Source organism: Aythya ferina (assembly GCF_964211825.1).
Source record: "Aythya ferina genome assembly, chromosome: 2".
Lineage (NCBI taxonomy): Eukaryota > Metazoa > Chordata > Aves > Anseriformes > Anatidae > Aythya > Aythya ferina.
The window spans coordinates 115,757,984-115,777,695 of record NC_140297.1 but is presented as its reverse complement, the minus strand read 5'-3'; the positions used below and the strand labels follow the sequence as shown (position 1 = coordinate 115,777,695).

Below are 19,712 nucleotides of genomic sequence, written 5' to 3'. Positions count from 1 at the left end.
GGCCGCCCCATGGACCGAGCCCCGCGGCCGCCTTTGTCCGCAGGGGGACGCGGCGCCTCCGCCCCGCTTCCCGCGGGACACCTCCAGCCGCGGGCAGGCAGGTAGGAGCCAGCGGGAGGGGTCCTCGTGCCGGGGAGGGGGCTGCCCGCGGGACGGGGGGCACCGCGGGCGGGCGGTAGGACCCGGGGGCGCCGCCCCGACCCCTGCTGTCCCCAGGGAGCCGCCCCGCCCCGCCCCGCCCCGCCCCGCCCGCCGCGGGGCACCACGGGAGTTGTAGTCCTCGGCATGGGCTCTCGCGAGGCTTGGCGGCGGGCGCGCTGCTCGGGAGCGGGAGGGGAGGGGGGGGGGGGTGTGTGTATGGAGGGGAGGGGGAGTGAGGAGGGGGGGGGATGTTTGGTGCGGGCGCCGTTGCCCGCCGTGACGTCACAGCGCATTGTTGTGAGCGTGGCGGGGCGCCCCGCGGGCTGTCAGCTGAGCGCCGCCACGGGGAGCCCGGCGGGGCCGAGCGGGGCCGAGCGCGCCCGAGCGGAGCCGAACGGAGCCGAACCCGCCCGGCTCCCCCCCCCCACACCCTTCCCTCCCTCCCCTCCTCTCCTCAACCTCCCCCCCCCCCTCCCTCCCTCCCTCCCTCCCTCCTCCGCCCCCGCCTCCTCCGCCCCCGCCCCTACCGCCCCGGGGGCTCCGGCGCTCGGTGTCACCGTATCATTGTCCGTGCGGAACCCCTGCGGGCCCCCCCGGCACACGCACACACTCACACACACACACACACACACACACACTCACACTCACACACACACCCCTCCCCGGCCCGCCCTCCCCCTCCCTCCCCTCCCCTCAGAACCACCTCAATGAGATGCAAACATGAAAGACAAGAGGAAGAAGAAGGACCGCACCTGGGCCGAGGCTGCCCGCCTGGTAGGTGCCGCGGCAGCGTTGTGTGTGTGAGTGTGAACGTGAGTGTGTGAGTGTGTGAGTGTGAGTGTGAGCCTGCGTGTGCCCGTGTGCGCGTCCCGCCCCGCGCGCTGCCCGCCGCTTTGTTGCCGGCCGTTGGGGCCGTCGGGGAGAGGGAGCGCGAGAGGGCGCGAGTGTGTAAAGGGGGGAGGGAGGAGGAGTGTGTGAGTGTATGTGTGTGTGTGTGTGAGGGGGAGTGTGTGTGTGTGAGGGGAGTGTGCCAAGGAGGGCCGGGGAGCGAGTCCGTGAGTGTGAGGGAGCGTGCAAGGGCGGGACGGGGAGCGCGCGCGTGTGTGAGGGAGTGTCTGTGAGTGTGAGGTCGGGTGTGTGAGGGCATATGTGGGTGTGTAAGGGCATGTGGGTGTGTGTGAGGGCATGGAGTTAGGTGTGAGGGCACGTGTGGGTGTGTGAGGGCGTGGGGTTACGTGTGAGGGCACATCTGGGTGTGTGAGGGCACGTGTGAGGGCGTGGGGTTACGTGTGAGGCCGGGCAGCCCCGCACGAAGCGTGAGGTGGAGGCACTGCACGTGTGGGGCCGTGGTGTCGAGGGGCTGCCGCCGCCCGCGACGCCCATGCCGCGGACACGCGTGAGGCGCGGGCAGCCCGCTGGCCTCCTCCCGTCCCCGGCCCGAGAGGAGAAAGAGCTGCGGCCCGTCTCCGGTGTGTGTGTGTGAGGAAATGCCTGCTCTTTTCTCCTCTTGCCGCGCGCACGCGTGTGTGTGGGTAAATATCCAGGGATTGTTTCTGTCTTGGTGAGTTCACGCATCAGATATCCCAAGAAAACCCCTCCGTTAAAGCGCAGAGAAAAGTGAAATATCCGGGAATTGCCTTTTCGTCCCGTTAGCGCGGACAGGAGGACTGGGGTGAGGGGCAAGGACGTTAGAGAGAACTCTTACTGGGATTTCTCTTCACCCTCTCTACTTTCCCGGCTGAGCAGGGAAATATTCAGGGCAATCAGACCCGCTTCTCTGAAGGCTCTGTGGCTCTGGAGACCTAGTCTATTCCCACTTCATTAGGAAACAGTCTCCTTTTCCCTACTGTATCTGTTTTCATGATTCCGTATTATTGTTTGCTCAGTGTAATAGCCCACATTGTTTATGTTGTTTTTCGGTTTCAGAGTGTGTGTGAGTTCGCTCCGTTCTAGGAATTTTACAACAAATAGTCTATGCACAGTACAGCATGTGTGGTTGTGCACGTTTCTGTGTGTGTCTCCTGCAAACTTGCGTCTGGCTCAGCTTCAACTGGGTGCACGGAAAGATCAGAAAGCTAGGGATTTATGCTACTGGCTATATTGCTTTTTTGCTTTTTGTATCCACATGAACTTTATATGTTATCTGTCTCGGATACGGACTTAATTGCTTAAGTAAAGTGTCTGTGATAATGGTGCATCTGTTCCTGGTAATGTGTTTTGATATCTTATTACTGTTGTACTTCACAACTAGACATTTCTTGTAAAAATGTTTCTCACCTTGCTGTATGTGAATTCCTACGTAGAAGTTCAGCCTTGCTCTCTCATGTAAATAATTATGAGGTATTAGACAGGCACTACCTATAGATGTCTCTGTAAGCTGTACCTAGGTATTCTCATACGCTTGGGCAGTGCTAGATTCTGATACGGTTCGTTGTATGTCCTACAGAATTTTCTAATAACTCAGCTTTAGTGAAGATGTTCTGATACAGCGTCACCACTGTCTTCTCCCATTTCTCGTAATTGTAACAAAAGTTTATCTGCAGTAAAACACTCATCTTTGACAAAATAACGGTGGCAGGGCGTGTTACTACAGTGCTTGTTTCTTAAAGCTTTAAACTATCAGAATGTATTCAAAAGTCTATAAAATCCATCAACTGCTTTCCTAGCTTCCCTCTTCCAAGTGACTGCAGCAGATGCCACTGTAAGCTGTCTTTTGTTTGACGAATGTACATAAAAGAATTTTAATGTGTATTTATTAAAATTACTATTCCCATGTGGTCCAATATGTGGAAAGTTTAAGAGCCCCTGGAGAACAAAGGCTGAGCCAGTGCCGAGGAGAAAGGCGAAGTCTCTCATTTTCGTGATGTCATACCACCTAGTGCTCCCCCCAGAAGGGTCATGATTTGCAAAAATCCAGTAAAAATGATACATCGCTGTGTATAAGTGGTGGAGATGCACAAGGTCCACAGTGTGGTTTTGTCTAGTCTCCCTGGGGTCTGCTGTGTTACAGAGAACTTGTCCCAAGTCTGTTATGTGAATGACGCATAGTACGGTGCAGAGCAGCCAGTCTTGAACAGAGCTTTATTAACATAGTGGCATATGTTTGCAAATCACAGTGAAAGATCGAAGCCGAAATTGCCACTCCTTACAGTGTTTTATGTTAGGACCCTGATGGTTCATTATGACTTCGTTTTCTTGGGATGCATCAATAATGTATTACTGCAAGGTTTGATTAAATCAATTTCTTTCCAACGACAAGTAAACAATGAAGTGATTGATACGCACTCATGAAAAACGACTCATGAGTTACCTAGATCAATATGCTGTAAAATTGTATAGTACTGAATTATTTTTAGAAACAAGAGGTTGAATTAATTCACACAGCAAACATATGGAAATTTTTGTGTTAAATTTTCCACAAAAGCCCTTACGTTACATCAGTATTGGGCTTTCAAAGTGAACTGCTCAAAAGGTATAAAAGAAGATAGGTAATGTTGCTTTTTCACTCTGTTGTGCATGTGCATCTGTTACAATGTGGACTTTGAATGATGTACTTGTATGCTAGTTTTCTGAGTAGTTCTAGCCTGCTCACTAGACCTGCTTATTTTTTAATTTTCTTTGTTTGCTGTGAGGTGCTGTACTTTATTTTCTGTAGACCTCTCAAAGTCTGTGCTAAGATACATTTTTCTCCTATGTTTCAGTCACATATGTAGCTATTATTAGCAACACCCAGTAGCTTCCCAAACACAAATGTTTCTATACCTACAACATGCCTATGAAGTTAAGTATTTTGACCTCTGCTTTACCCATGCAGAGTTGAGGCACGGAAAGATTAAGTACCTTACTCAAAGCTGTACAGGAAATCTGTGGGAGAGGCAGTTATAGTACCAACAGTGTCTCGGTAGTAGTCCTGTTTCTTAGTCATAAAATCATCTTCCTTCTGTGGCTACACTTTTGCCTCATTCACTCTCTTACTATTTCTCTCACAGTAATTATGAAAGAAATGGATATGGTCATGTCTCTATTCAATCTATATTGAAACTCATAATGCACCATGTAATAGTTGTCATGGATAAAAAGGAGTACAAAAACTGGACTCAAGCCTGAAATCATTACACAGCTCTCCATTTCCCACGTTCACAATGAAAGAAAGAGAAGTGCTTTAGAAAAATATATTACATGACAGTCTTAAAATACGTTGTAATGTGTAAGCCTAAGTGGCGCGGCTCCACACTGACAGGCAGTGTTGCATTTCCATTTCTTGTATTTGATTAAAAAGGTCTTTGAAAACTCAAGTTCCTGCAATGCAGTGTTTTTTCAAGATACTCCCTCAATTTTTAGAACCGAAGCAGGAAAGGACTCCCATTATATTCAGCTCTTGCTGTACATACCATGTTTGTGACATAGGCGGTAAAACAGGAGTTGTTGGAATGTCCTGTACTGGGACTTGCGTTTCGTGGAAGAAGTCTCCTGCAGAGAGTTGAATCTTTCTGTGTGCGACATGCTGCTTTTTTTCCTCGCGCAAGTCTGCTTATCTCAGGGCAAGGCATAACCCAGCTTACAAGCATTCCTGAGAAATGAACGCATGTGCAGGATCAGTGGAATGGTGGCATACCTCTAACAGTTCATGTTACAGAACCCATTTTGTACAACACACATTTTTATGGACAAAATTGCAACCTGTCTTTGCAACCTGCCAAAGGGCAAACCTTTCTAGACCTGGTATGTCAGCTCTCAGGTACTTTCAGAAGACTACAGCAATGTTTGTGCACAACCTGGACATTATCTCCATGCCAGTGTTTTGCTTTTTGTGTCAGATAGAGTAAGATACAACACTTAACAAGAACAAAAGAAAATTTTTAAAGGAAGGAGGAAGTTTCTCCTCTGTCTTCTTGTTGATCCCAATGTGATGAAGCTGTTGTTTTCTGGTCATATGTGGCTCTTGCAAAAACTGAACAGAAAGGCTAAGCACTTAAGAAGTTCAATTTATAACGATCCCATTCACTTGAAAAAAAAACTTGTATATGGTGAGTTTCAGCTGTTCTTAGGCTCACTAGGACTCTCAAGTGATTCTCAAAGTCCTGAAATATTGAATTCTGCCTCAATTTCATGCCATAAGATACTGCGTAAGAAATATCAAAATGAAAATTACTGAGAAGAAAATATGTCCAAGTATACTGTGCCACATAGAAACTGCTAGCAGTCTTAAACAGGCAGCAGCGATTCAACTTGTATCATTGATTTTGACTGCCAGGCAAAACCCTTTGGTTTTTGTGATCTAGAGGGCAGAAAAAGCCTGAACAAAATGAGTTCGGGCTGCTCACCTCATGAATGCAGTGCTCAGCATATGCATAAAGCACAGAATGTCTGTGAAAGGTGATAGTAACATTTTATGATAACATTTTAAAAGTTTTTTTTTTTTTTTTTTTTTTTTTTAATGGATAGCTCGTCTTTATTATTGCCCTCTTCTCTTTCCTGTAAGTGGTGTTTTGAAACACACTTGAGTTAAGTTACTACCCCTAGTTGACAATAAAGCAGAAGAAAATGAGAAGAGTAGCGAGGATGAGAAAAGCAGCATTTGTTGTGTTACTCATGTGTTGGCTGCCCCATCTCCTCTCCAGTATTTTTGCTCTCTTTCAAAACTAAATTTAGAGAAGAGAAAGGTTTTCTTATGTTACTGATGGCTGTGTGTGTTTTATGGTGCCATAGAGCACTCATGATTCTGATGTGTGAATGTTGGGTGACTAATATTCATTCCTTAATTCTTGTATTTCTTGCGCTAGTCTCCTGACAGGATCCAGCTCTTAATTACAAGTTGTTCTGTTGCTCCTGTAAACTTTAAGACAATTATGCTAATTAATTAAGGAAACAGATGTTGAAGGAAAAAAAAAAAAAAAGAAAACATGAAAAAGCAACAAAAGCCCACCGGAATTGTTAGCTTGCATGTTACCGTTTATTGGGGCTGGCTGTCCAAAAGCTGATTGTTGCTTCATCTGCTCTGCTAAGATAGTGTAGTTGAAATAGATACAGTGGTATGGAACTATTTTTGCATTACATCTTCATATTTGAAGACCACAAATGAAACAAACAAACAAAAAAAATAGAAGAGTAACTTCTGTGCAGTTAGACTATTGATGATAATAATGCCTTTGGCTTTTATCGGAAGTCTTCACTCTTGTTACTATAAATAAATTTTAAAGCATTGCGAAAGGAGCTTCATGTATCTCTGAAAATAGGCGATTTGACATGACTTTGTTTTTCAGTATTAAGGATTTCTTTGTTGTTGGGTTAGCACAGACCTACTATTATTTCCACATTTGTTCTCAGTTAATTCTTTTTCAGACATGCAGAAACATTGTGGCTTGGGAAGTTTTGATGGCCTTTCCCTTTGATCCACAATCAATGCTGCTTTGAAGAACTATGTATTATTTTGGTTTGCTCTAGGGTTTCCTCCAATTTGTTTTATTCAAAATAATTTTTGCACTTGTTAGACAAGGTTGAACCTGCATTTCTTTTTTTACCTTCTGTGGTTGCGTTTTTCATTTGGTTAGTATAAAATACTACAGGAATTAGTACGTTTTATTTTATTTTATTTTTACTTAAAAAGTTGGTCAAAAAAACATAAATTTCCTGTTTCAGCTCATCCTTTGCATTCTTCTAGGGCAGATTGAGAGGAACAGAGATTCTAACTCTTGAGATGGCCCTTTCATGCTTGGCATCACAGACCTTTTGGGAAGCAGTAACCCAAACTGAGAATGGAACTTGTTCCAAGAAAAGTTACAATATGTCTACAAATCAGGGTAAAATAGGAGAAAACTCTTACAGAAATCTAAATATGAGCATTGTTCAACAATGAGATAGTGTTATCAGTGCCTGAAGGTACGATTTAATGCTTACTGATACAGTGAATGATTCCTGGCTTATATTTCTTTGTAGAGAAGAACCAATATTTTCCTGTGATGCTGCATGCTTTGATCAGTTTCACCTGAAACTTTTCGAATCACAATGAAATGGTTTCCAGTAACCACACCTGAGGCCGTATCTACTATTTACAGCTAGGGTGCTTGGGATCTGCCAGTCCAATTTACCACTTCCCTGGATCAAATTGTGTCACTGCAGCAACCTAGCCTGGATCAAGTAGCACGCTCTCCTCAAGGCGAAAAGCCAAATTCATTCTGCATCCTGCCATGGTGTTTGCTTTGTTCTTTATACTCTGACTAGGGGTTATAGTCACTTGGAGAGTCATTTGCTAAACTTTAGCTGTTGGCTTTGGAGCCGAAGGTGTTTTTGAAATGTTGCAAGTTTCAAAACGATTTCTATTTTCCTGGTTATCTGATGATAATCTTGGCATGCTTTGTAACTAGCAGTAACTAAATAACAGCCTCTGTTTCCAATATGTGTTTTATCGGGACCTGGAAGGAGGTGTGATTAGCACAAAATATTTCATTGTGTTTCCATGGGTTCCAGTTGAAACTGACCAAAGCCTCCTTTGAGGAATTTACAGACTTGCAGATTGAATCAACCACCTTAGTTGTCATTCTGGAATGGTCAGTTTCCCCTGCAAAGTCAGAGGAACAACCTGGAGCAGAGCCTGCTCTAAGCAGCATAGCCTTGTTCAGCCCACTTGCTCATCCTGTTAGTTCAGGTAGCAAATCACCATGGTGCTCAGTGACAACAGATTGGCCATAGGTGACCCATTGAATTTTTACCAACTTTGAGTGGCAGTCACCCTACACAAAGAAACCCAAACCATTGATGGTCAGTCCTCTCAGGCAGCTCCTTCCTTGTGAAGTCCTGCGAGGTAGTTCCCTCTTGTTGGACTTCCTTGGGAGGAGATGTACAAACTGAGAATGTAAACATAGTGGAGAGGTGCCTCCCTTCTTACCTGCAGCTAAGCTAAGCTTTAGAGGAATGACCTGTGTCTCCAAGTACCATACCTTAAGCCACCCAGTCTCCAGTTATATCCACTTAGTGCTATCGTACTTTAACACAGACACCAAGAGTATCAGGAGATAGATAGTAAGCCATCTGGCAGTGCATGCCTTCTCCCTAGGTTGCCTTCAGTGTAAGTGCACTGAAAGGGGTTGGGGACTGCAGTTAGTGTAGGAGGGATCTAGGGCAGTACCACTGGCTGGCCTGAGCAAGTTCTGGTTTGTGGCATTGGAACAGGAAGCGGGGACAGTCCTGTGTTTTCTGTTTACATCCTGTGAATGGTAAGAGTTTCAGCTCGCTTTAACAGCTTGAGTTCAGCAGGATGAAGTCTCTGTGGTGCCTCACATGTAGCTTCCCTCAGTATCGTTGGAACTTTTAGGTAAGGTTTTTAATATATGGGGTCTGGCTGTTAACCTGCAGGTTCTGAATCTGATGTGGCACCCTGCACCTCAGCTCTCTGAGGCAGACCTGTTCTGTGTAGTTCAACTAAACGTAGTTTCTGTCCGACAACTTTTGCCGTCATCAACAAGCACAGTTCAGTCAGTGCTCTCAAAGCACCAGGGACATTCACTGAGTCATTGAGAGGACTGGGCTATAGCTCTCTGTAGAAGGTATTTCAGAACATTTTCCAATTGATTGTTCATGATGTAGAGCAGCAGAAAATGATTTATTTAAAAGGCAGAAATTCTATACTGTGTTTTAAAAATGGCCCTCTTACATGCATGGATTGATCTAGCTGAGTCGGTGGTGATGAGTATCTCCTCACTGTTTGTAGAGGCTTTACGTAGAGATCATTATCACAGAGTCACAGAATGGTTTGGGTAAGAAGGGACCTCTAAAGATCACCTGGTTCCAACTTCCCTGCCATAGGAAGGGACATCTTTCATTAGACCAGGTTGCCCAGAGCCCCATCCTGCTGGACCTTATCCTGTGGGTGAAAATCCCGTTCTGTAGAGGATGGCTTAACTTGCATGTTTTGATAATGTTGCTATCTACAACTTCAGAAGTGTTCCTTGACAGACGTGTCTAGGGCTAGTGAGTGATTCGGTGAACTTACTGTTGAAGGTATTTTCTTTGTTTCTTGAGATCTTGGACAAATATAGATACAGCCATGAATTTGGTAAAGCAGTCATCCTGATCAGCTCCTTGTATAACCTGATGCCTAGAGAGGGAAAAGAGGCCTAACCAAAGTACACAACAACCATGTGAGGGTCAAAGTTTGTCTTCCTTTCCTGGAGAACACACCTAAGTCCTATAGTGGTTGGTGAGTTTCCTTTTGAAATGTCTACAGAATCTAGTAAGTCATAGGCAATCTTCAAGTCCCATGGGATTTGTTCTCGCGTTTATGATTCAAACCTTTTTTATGATAGGCTCTACCACAATCATTGTATTCCCTAAGCACGTAACATTGTCCTTCAGTAAGTGATAACTTTGTTTCTATTATTTTTCTTTTAGTCCCATCAGTTGTAACTGGATAAATTCCACACCCAGTTGCTTCAGTAGATCTATTGATGTCTATTCCTGGATAAATGTTGATTCTTTTTATGTCTCAAAATTCCCAGTTATCTACCAGCTGCTGGGGTGTCTGTTGGCACTGCTGTACCAGGAATACAGTACTGCGTGGTAATGCATGTCACCACGTCTGCCAGTACTACCTAGCAAAGTAAATGGGAGTAAATAGTCACTGGCCATAGCCGGCTGTCTTTCTTTTGGACCGAGATTCTAGCAGCTATCTCAAAATTATGGTGTTCTTTGATCACATCAGCTTCTTTCATTTCATTGGGCTTTTCTCTTGTTTCGAAATTCTAGGCAGGTAAGACCAAACAGAAGCTCTGTGGAGTTCGGTGTTCATCATAATTAAACTATTAGTTTGATAATCATAGAACTGATAATCAAAGAAAGTGAGTTTGGAGAGGGCCTCAAGGTCACATTGTCTGGTCAGACTTAAAACTAAATCAGATGCCCAAAATTAGCTTTAGGTTTGTGAAATCAACGAAATCAATTGGTAACTTTCTTCACCCATTTTTTGAGCTAGGACTTCTCTGGACTCTGCCAGCATCTGCTCTTTTTGTGGAATTTCATGTCCTACTTAAAAATGGGAGAACTAGGAGAAAAAAGTGATCCTGAAGAGACCCAATGGAGGTCATTTAGAGTTCAAATGTATCTTTACCTCTTTTTTTTATTTTTTATTTTTTTATTTTCCTGACAGTGACTAGACAGCAAGCACTGGTTTTATTGTTCAGATTGAGAATTCTGCATTTATTTAATGGTGCTCAGTCACTTCATCTGTCTTTTTTGAGGGTTTTTAGTACTTAAAGCCTCTGGATGTTTTCAGCAGTTTTGATGTAGCAATGCTGCAGCAGGTTCATACTTAGCAGCAGCAGTCAGTAGTGCATTCTAGTCTGTTTCATAAGCTATTTCATTCATAATGGAGATTTTTGCAAGCACTCATCTTCTGTTTTAAAATGTAAGTATGACAACTTTGTAGGACTCATTGTGTAGCTGTGGAATAAGCTCTGTTGAAGACATAATCACTGTTGAAGACATTTTCAAATAAGTTTCTGGAGATATGTTAATACCTTTTTGTCACTGGTTTCAAGGTGACCAGTGGCAGGGTGTAGTGGCCTGAAGGTACAAGGGACTACCTGGTATTTGCGTGGATTGATCTTGTACCGAGCTCTCTGTTTTAAACTTTTTTTTTCTTTTTTTTTCCAAGAGGGAAAAAAAAAGTCTGTGTAGCCAATTCTGCTACATTGGCAATGCCTGTCAAACAGGTTGTTTGTCTTTCTTTTGTCCTGCTTCCAGGACGCTGTGCTGTCAAGTTGCATTGCATTATTAAACATTTGCTGTCTGTTAAGCACACACCAGTGGCATGGCTGGACAATTCAGCAAGTGCTTGGGTCTGTTGGGCCAGATCATAGGAAAGAAAGGGGAAGCTGCAGTATACAGAATAATTTGTTGTTTATAAGGCTACTGATCTTTTAAAACATTGGTTTACTTCACTGTACCCAGTCTATGTGTGCAGCTGGGGGCTTTGAATGTGGGTGGTAGTCAAACAGTAGCCTTCTGAGCAATAGCTGAAGTGATTTTTGCCAGGTATCCCTGTAAGTAATATTTGATGAGAGGATAGAGTAAGGATTCCTGTTTTGATGTGGTCCCTCGAATTCCTGACTTAGCAGCCCAAATCTTATATGCGATGTTAAGTATTGGGTTACAGCTCTGTGAGACTGGCTGGGAGAATCAAAGACACAAGTCTGCATGCCTGGGACATTCAGTCTGCTCGTAATGAGCCCCAGCATCCTTTGGGGAAACAGATAGCACCAGCAAGAAATGGACACTGCTCTCAGCTCCTGAGTTGGTCCAGTTGTTTGTTTTTTCATCTTGCAAACTAAATTTTTTGCACTAAAATACTGTTTCCTCCAGTCAGTCAGTGCTCAGGGATCAGTTGACTCACTGCCAATTTCCCCTGTCACTTTTGAAATGAGAGTTACCCATTTGAGTGAAACTTGTCAGTGATAACCGAGCCTATGTCTTTGCTGTGGAGTCGTGCTCCTTTTCCTTAGTAAAAAAGTCTGTTGGTGAATGTTATGGTTTACAGAGCATGGGATCAGCACTCAAAGAGTAGATGCTGAAAGAAAATGGAATTACTGCTCTCAGCTTGCTTGAGCACTGTGGTTATCCTATGAAGAGGGATCTTTTGTGCTCTTTGTGACACAGTGTTCCAAGGACTCAGTGAGCCCCTCTGAGAGGCTGTGATCTTAAAACATGCTCTTTTTTAGAGTAGCAGAAGTACTTAAGAGCTGGAGTGCTATGACTTCCCAAGGTAAATTTGGAGATTTTTATCAGTCTGACTGCAAGTTACTGCATGCTGTATATGTCCATTACTCATCCATCACTGATGACTCTTGCATTTACAAAGTACCTCCACAGGAACTTCTCTGTGCCTGTGCAATGAGCAGTCCTTTGCACTAAGTGTCTGACGTTCATTGTGGGTTGTTAATTTAGCCTCCAGGTCCGCAGAAGCAGCAACACTTGAGGAGGAGGCTGCAGAACTCACCTAGGGCTGCCTGGGGAGGTGTACAGTGAAAGAGAGAATAAGTGTGGGAGAAATGAATGAAGGGTGCAGGATCCAGTGCAAGACATAAGCAATAAGAGGAGGGGGCATGTTGAAAGACGCTAAAGATAATCAGTGTCTGAGCAATCATTTGAGCTGTATTGCCTCATGGACTCCAGAAGGGTAATCTTCCAACTGGTCTGCGAACCACGGGCTTGAAACCTACAGCAGTAGAAGATGAAGAAACTAGGAAACGTTTAAGATTCTGAAGGAATGGAATCAAGGCAGTTGACCAGGATTATTTTGTGTAGCTTTAGAAGGTGGACCAGAAGAGTGTTGTCTTGCTGTCTTTTAACTTGTTTGAAAAACTGGCAAACCAAAAATCTAAGAGATCTTGATCTTTCAAATTAGATGGCTTTAAGTAGGATTTTCTTCAGGGACACATTAGACTTTTTTTTTGTAGATTAGTTTCTAATGAAAGAAGTGATCTGTTCCAATAGAGAACAATTCTGTCTCCGTTCATTTGTGGGGTTATCTGCCTTGCTTGGAGATAGATTGTTTGACACATCCTCAAAACATTCTTATCTTTCTATAATTGCTGAAACCTTTAACGATTCCATTAATTAAAAAAGTAAAATAAAAAGTCTCTAGCTGTGTGACTTTCCTTAATGAGGACAGACTTGGTTTCGTACTGTAATTTCCATATGCAAACTTAATATATTGTGTCTGAGCTGTAGGAGAATGTTTCAAACAGTTTAAAGTAATGTTAAAATAAAGTACAATAATGCTCCTATTCTCATTCTGAGCCAGAACTGTAAAAGAAGCTGCCTGGATCACGGAGGCTGGTATATATGCATGGTGGTTGGGAAATGCTTCTCGAAGAGCTGCAAAGAGACTGAAAGTTTTTTATTTTTTTATTTATTTATTTTTTTTAAATAATAATAAAAAAGCACTGCACCTGTTTGCTGTTATCAGCATTCTTGGAGCTGCTATGGGAAGAAGTTTCATGTGTTAGTTAAAGTGTTGTTAAATGTTGGAGTTAATTTTAGAGAAAAACATGGGTGTGGTGGGGGAGGGAAAGGATCTGGGGAGGGCATTCTGACAATTAATGTTCTGAAAATAATGTGTTTGGTTTTTTTTAATGTTACAAGCATACATAATAGTTACGATGCTTGTTACTTTTAGTACTTGCATATGTTTTCTGGGATTAGTAGAAGAGAATGAAACTGGGTTTGTGTCTGCTGGCATGTCATGTGGTAAAAAGAGAGCGTGCCTGAGTAATTCTGATGTAATCCTGCGGGAAGGATGGTAGTGCTGCATTGGGAAATGGTGAAGAAGAGGAGATATTTTTCTACCAGTGAGAAATAGTATAGTGAATGTAATGGATGAGACAATCTATGACTGAAAGTGAAAGAAACAGAAAAGAATAATTCTGAATTCTAGGATGAAATTGCATTTCATTTGTTTATTTATTCTCTCACCATTTCTCTTAATTAGGTAACAAATCTTCATCTTTCGAGATTGGATTCTTCTCAAACTTTGGTAGTTTAAGGGTGGAAATGGAGAGGGGGGGAAAAAAAGTGGTGTGTGTGTGGGGGGGAACAATACACCACCACCACCACCACCAAAAAATGTCTTTTCTGTAAAAGACAAAATCTTTGTTTTGGAAATGAAATGCTGTGTTTTTATTATGTTGCATTCTGTTTAGAACAATTTCCAATATGGGGGCTATCTCAGCCAAAATGGTATTGTTGAAATTATAAGTAATCTCTCTGAAATAATGGAAAAGGCCAATTCATCTTCTGAAATTTTCTCTCATCTGTTTGGTAATAAGATCTCCTACCAGAATTTTCAGAATTAGTTTCAAATGATCTTGCCAAGGTTATTTCTAGAGCAGCAAAACATACGTATCTCCTAAAATCTCCTAAAGTCTGTCCGACACAATGCTTGACGATGAGACTGTTCTAGTTTTCTTATTGTGATTCTGGACACCATGGCTTATTTTCTCTTTAACCTCAGAGAACATAGTGCCTAAATCTTCTGTGTATAATTTTATGTCTTTGGATGAGATTGTCTGGCATAGTTAAAGAAGATTGCGTTCCAGGATTTGAGTCGAACCTCGTTACTGCCTCACATTGGTTCAAAGGCACGGTGTGCATTCAGTAGTTACACTGGAAGCCCAAGCTGAGTCAGTGTAACTTCACATGAAACAATTTTCACTTTTTTGTTGCTTGCTATTTTAGAGAGGAAATAGAAGATGGAGCAAAAAACATGTATTATTATCATCTTTTAAAACATTACATCTAAGACATTGTGTCTAAGCCCCATGGACATTGAAGTTATTTGCCAGTAACATTTCCTAGGAGCAGACAATTTATTACTTCTGCATTTCCAGAGGAGATGCAACTTTGGGAAAACTCACATATATTTATATCGGTGCTCATAGAAAAAAAATAAAATTAATGACTGAATATACTATCTAACAGCCGTGTTTTGCCCTTGCATGGCTTTTCTTGGGTATTCTCTCGACAGTTAACAGTTTAATCTGTTGAGTGTATAGTGAAGTGTCTTAGGTAAGAAATATGCTGTAAAGTTAATGACCCTTAAAGATAGAGATTTGCCTTGAACAGGAAGCCTAGTTTTATAAGAAGTCTCTGTATTTACATTCCTTTAGCAAACCCTTCATCTCTGTTGACCAATTACTTTGTTGTGATTCCAGAGCTTGGCATTAGCAGCTGTGTGATGGTCATTTCCCGCTGCAACCTGGCCAGTGATACACCAGATAGACTTTTGGGAGTCTGGCCTTGCAGCATGGAATAACGCCTTCCAAAAGGGTCAGGAGTTGGCAGCCTCCACAACTACAGATTATCCTGAACATTTTCAGGATTTTCCCTCATGGAGGATGACACGTTCTCTGTTTTGGGTTGAGATTTGATTGCAAACAGTTGGTTTAACAGTCAGCATTTTGTCTCCTTACCAAGTCCAGTTCTGAAGAAAGTTAATCTTTCTTCTTTATAGGCTGCAGACACGATTGAATCGGCTTACCTATGCCAAACAATTGCTTCTGTTGGTTCAAATCTCTAAGGGAAATCAGCATCCAGTTGGAAGACAGCTGTACCGATAAGGTCCCATTGATCTTTCTCTCCTGTCCACCTCTCCTCCTATCAAGAAAAAAAAAAACGTCCTTAGCTTTCATAATACTTCTCTCTTGCCCTGATGTTACGCTGTTACCTGGCTGCTCTCACTGGTGTGGCTGGCCTCAGGTGCTGATTACATTATATGTGGACATAGTTAACAGCCTGATAAAAGTGTTTGAGTCAATACTTGATAAACGCAGATAAGGATAATGCTTTGTGGTGAGAGCTCTTTAATAACTTATTATAGTTGATGCAAACCAATGGTAAAGATTCGCTGTTTTTAAAAGGGAAAAAAAAATCAAGAATTAAATTTTACTCAGTGTGGCATGATTTATCAATATCCAGAAAAGGAGAATTTGAGAAAATCCAGATACTAATTTTCGCTCCATATGGGGGGAAAAATAATTATTTCCTCTTTAACAGAGCTCTTGCTTATCATGTTTTTCAACACCACAATATAATCTGAGGCTTTCTTTTTTTTTTCTACGAGAAGGAGTTGGGAGTATGTAAACAGTGTAATATGTGTATGCTTTTTCTGAAGTGATAGGGTTTTGAAAGATTATTAATGTAAATTGGGAATGGTCAGATTGTTTTACAAGACCTTTGGGAAGAAGAGATTGTGTAACTTTTCTCAAAACTTGAGGAAAGGTGTTCCTTCTATCCAAAGTTTTATTTATATATATTTACATATACATACAAACTCAGATACGGAGCCATCACATGTTCTTTGTAATCTGTCTGTATTGTGACAAATGTTTCTCAGTAATAGTTGTTAAATAGTATATTTTTCAAGGCTTTAAACAGATGCTACAAATATCACCGTAGACTGCCAATATGCACTTCAATTCTGCAGTGAATGCTGTGTTTAACAGGACAACTGTGGGTGGACCTGGGTGATGAGATGGGGAAAGGGATTTTGTAGAAGGACTGGTAAGGAGGGCTGAACAAGTAAGCAACATAAAATGGATATGAGTTAGTGAACCACAAAATATTCTTCTATTTTTGAAAATCTTAGATGAGTAATTGTCAACTGTGCCATCTGTAAGTAATGTGGGCTTCCAAACTTGTGGCAATTAAAACTGCCTAGCATCCCACTCCAGCCCTATGTTTTATTCTGTGTACAAGTCAGTACTGAAGGCTGATCTCTTATGACATTAATCGTCTCATGAGGAGAGATGGAATAAATCACAGTAGCCCTTCCTCTCTTCACTCATGAAGATAAATGCCATAACATGATGGCTGATCTTTGTTATGACACTAACCATTATATATTTAACAGAGATAGCAAAATCCCACTGACAGCTAACAAAAGAATTCTCTCTTTACACGTTCTCTAAGAAAGCTGTATTTCTTTAGTTCAAAAATGCGACTTACCCTATCTGCTCTCAGAGCAATATAAGCAGTGGATCTGCATTGTGCCAGTGAACTGAATTCCGCACGCAATGATGTCATGATGCAGACTAATGAAAACTCATGCGAAATCATTGTGCAACTTTGGGGGAAAAAAGTACATAATGCACAAGGACTGATAAGACTCTACTGGTTTGAATTGCGAGTTCTGACAAGAACAAATAACTCCAATTAAAAACAAAGCAAAAAAGACCCAGCAGAGCTTTCATCATTTTTTCTTTCATGGAAGTTTTTGTGTTCCATTTTGCTTCCAGTACAGGTGGGCTCAGGAAACTGAAAGTGGGTTTTTTGTTGTGGCTGTAATTCTGTAATTGCAAGAGTGTTTTTTTTTGTTGTTGTTGTTGTTGTTGTTTTTGTTTGTTTGTTTTTTGCTTTATCATTTGCTTCACTCATCTCAGAAATTTCTTTCCAGGTTGTCTATGTGTTGGACACATTCTGGTCTTTTTTTTTCTGGAATAAAATTGCTAAGACAGATTCTTAGTAATTTTCTGCTCTCTTCTTACTTATTAATCCAAAGGGAGCAATGCTGTGTATCATCCTGTGAGTGAGGAACAGAGCAAACAAGTGAGTTGTGAAGTTTATGGATGTGCCCTGTGAGGTTAAGAGGATCAACTGGCACTTCTACTGGCTTTTCACCTAAGCATCAAAATGTGCTGCAGGTTTTGTGAGGTAGTCTCATGCCACCTTTCTTACAGAATTAAAATGGAAGCATAATTTTAACAGTGTTATTTATATGTTGTCATTAGCCATATTTTCAAACATGAAGAGGAGTGCTTCTGGGTTGGTTAAGTGTATACATGGTGCATCAATGGAGTCAATGTCAGTTGCAGAATGCCACTTGTCTTATCCATTTAGTAGGTGATTTTTACCTGGAAAAAATACTTTAAAATTGCCAAAAGTGGTATGTAAGAATATTTAGCTAGAGTACACAGTTAAAATATTTCATTCTGCTAAGATTCTAGATTTGGTTTTCTTTTTTTTTTTTTCTTTTTTTTTTTTTTCCACCTTCTGGAAATCTTAGCTCTGTATCTTTAGGACACTGTCAAACAAGATAAGCTCTGGTAATAAAGCAATGGCAACAAAACCGGCATAACTGTCGCCTCTTGTTACATCTGGTATGTTCAGAGAGTAGCCAGTAGGAATTTTATTTCTCACATTAAAAGTAACCCTTACACATTACATTTGCCTGAGGAAGTTAAGCGACGAAAGCTTTTAAAACAAGCACATACTCATTCTCTCTATTGATTTTTATGGGAGTTTTACTCTTCATGTTTCTTTTGATTTTACTATGCTGCAACATTGGAAAAAACACTGCTGCATAACCAGTGCCAGAAAAAAAAAAAAATCTATATCAGCTTTCAATAGAGAAAACAGCATATATGAAGTGAATATGGTTGGGGTTCAGTGGTTCTTAGTATTTCTGCCTTGTTCCCTGAGTAGTGCTGGACACACCACACTGGTGGTGGTCCTTCCCTCTCTTATCAGTAGCACAAAGGCAGCTGGCAGGGCGCTCGCATCCATTCTGCTCCGTTAGTCCCAGTCACCTAAACATGGCCTCTCTTCGTTTTGTACAGGGGTAAGAGCCAAAGGGGAATTTTGATCCCTGCTGGAATTAGAGGCATTTCAGGATCGTGGCCTGTTTGATCCCGTAGAGCTAGTGGAGATTGGAGTAATTTTGTTGGGTGGCAGAGCTGTTTTTTGCTCCTGGTCTCTTCCCTGGAATAATGATTCCTAACTGTATACAGCTTTGGCCCGTGTTTTTCAGCTGACTGCACTGATACAGAGATTGAAACTTCTACACTCATTTTGTAAACTAAATAGGCAGAGAATATCTTCTACGAGCCATGGGAGGTTCACAATGCAGTTTGTCCTGTCAGCAACTCGGAGCTAGCATGCTGCTAGCTAGCTACTTGGCACACACACGTTTTGGCTACCTAGGCAATGCATGGGTGCCTGTGGTTGGTTTTGGGGAACCCACAGCAATGAACAGCCTCTGTATGGATGTGTTAATGCATCACGGTGTAGAGGACGTAGGAATGTACTGCAGGAATGTATTGTGGTAAAGGGAGGGGAAGAAAGGTGTTTTAGTAGGGATGTGGAAAGGTGGGAGATAAGGAGGTTACAGGTATTGCATACGTCAAAAGATGAGTGTCACTCTCATATTCATAGTAATTCTGCTAATAGTGGTACCCGTACCAGGGTAGAAAGTTTGACATGCTGCTCGCTGGGATGTGTGTCTTTGATCCTGACCTTCCACATCTATTTGAAAGAATTCTGCTTACTCTGGGTTCATCCTGTTACAGTCATTGAAGTGTTCATGGATCTGTACCGACAGATCCCCTAAATGAGGATCAGACATTTCATGTATTTCAGCAAGTTTAGGCATCTTCGCATGTTGCTTTCTTGTTCTTATTACAGCTTTGCTACTTTCCTTGCTTGATTTTGCTCTTCTTTCTTATCTGTAATGATGCATGAATTACAAAGGCAAATTCATAATATAGAGCATATCGTGAAAGACATCGTTGATGAAATACATCTACCTCCACTCAAATTTTATAACTTCCTTATAGTAGCTCCACTAGCTTACAGACAAAAGGCCTACCAGAAGAGTTATTACTCCCATCTCATTCTTTTAATGTTTTAGTACTTGGAAATTAGTCTTTACCTTTCTCTTAATCACCATCTCCACGAACCTCTATTTGAGAACTTCTCTTCAAATAGCTTGTAGTGCATCTTCCCTTGTTACTTTCTTCCTTCTTTGCTGTTCAATATTACGTACCCTCCCTCTGCTCAGCCTTGCTGTTTTCTTTCTCACCCATGTCTATCCAATTCCTTTCTTCCCCCACTCTGTATCCTACCCTACCCAACCCTCTCCTCTCCTAACCATTTACCCATCTTTCTTCACACAAAGGGCTTTGAACTTTTACCAGGCTGCCGATAATTCCCCAATGACTGAAGCCGTTAATCAAAAATGAATACAAAAGATTTGAGTGGGGCATTTCCCACAATAGAAGTCAGTCCTCCTGTTAACCTCACAC

The 19,712-nt window shown here is 42.2% G+C and overlaps 1 protein-coding gene across 1 annotated transcript in view; it reads left to right on the top strand.

The window, feature by feature from the left end:
- Positions 1–397: 397 nt before the first annotated feature.
- Positions 398–19,712, top strand: part of ASXL3 (ASXL transcriptional regulator 3) — a 130,677-nt gene continuing 111,362 nt past the window's right edge. The window contains exon 1 of the mRNA XM_084510706.1: positions 398–915. Within this exon, the coding sequence (XP_084366832.1) occupies positions 862–915 (54 nt within the window). The 5' untranslated portion in view covers positions 398–861. The remainder of the gene's footprint in view (positions 916–19,712) is intronic.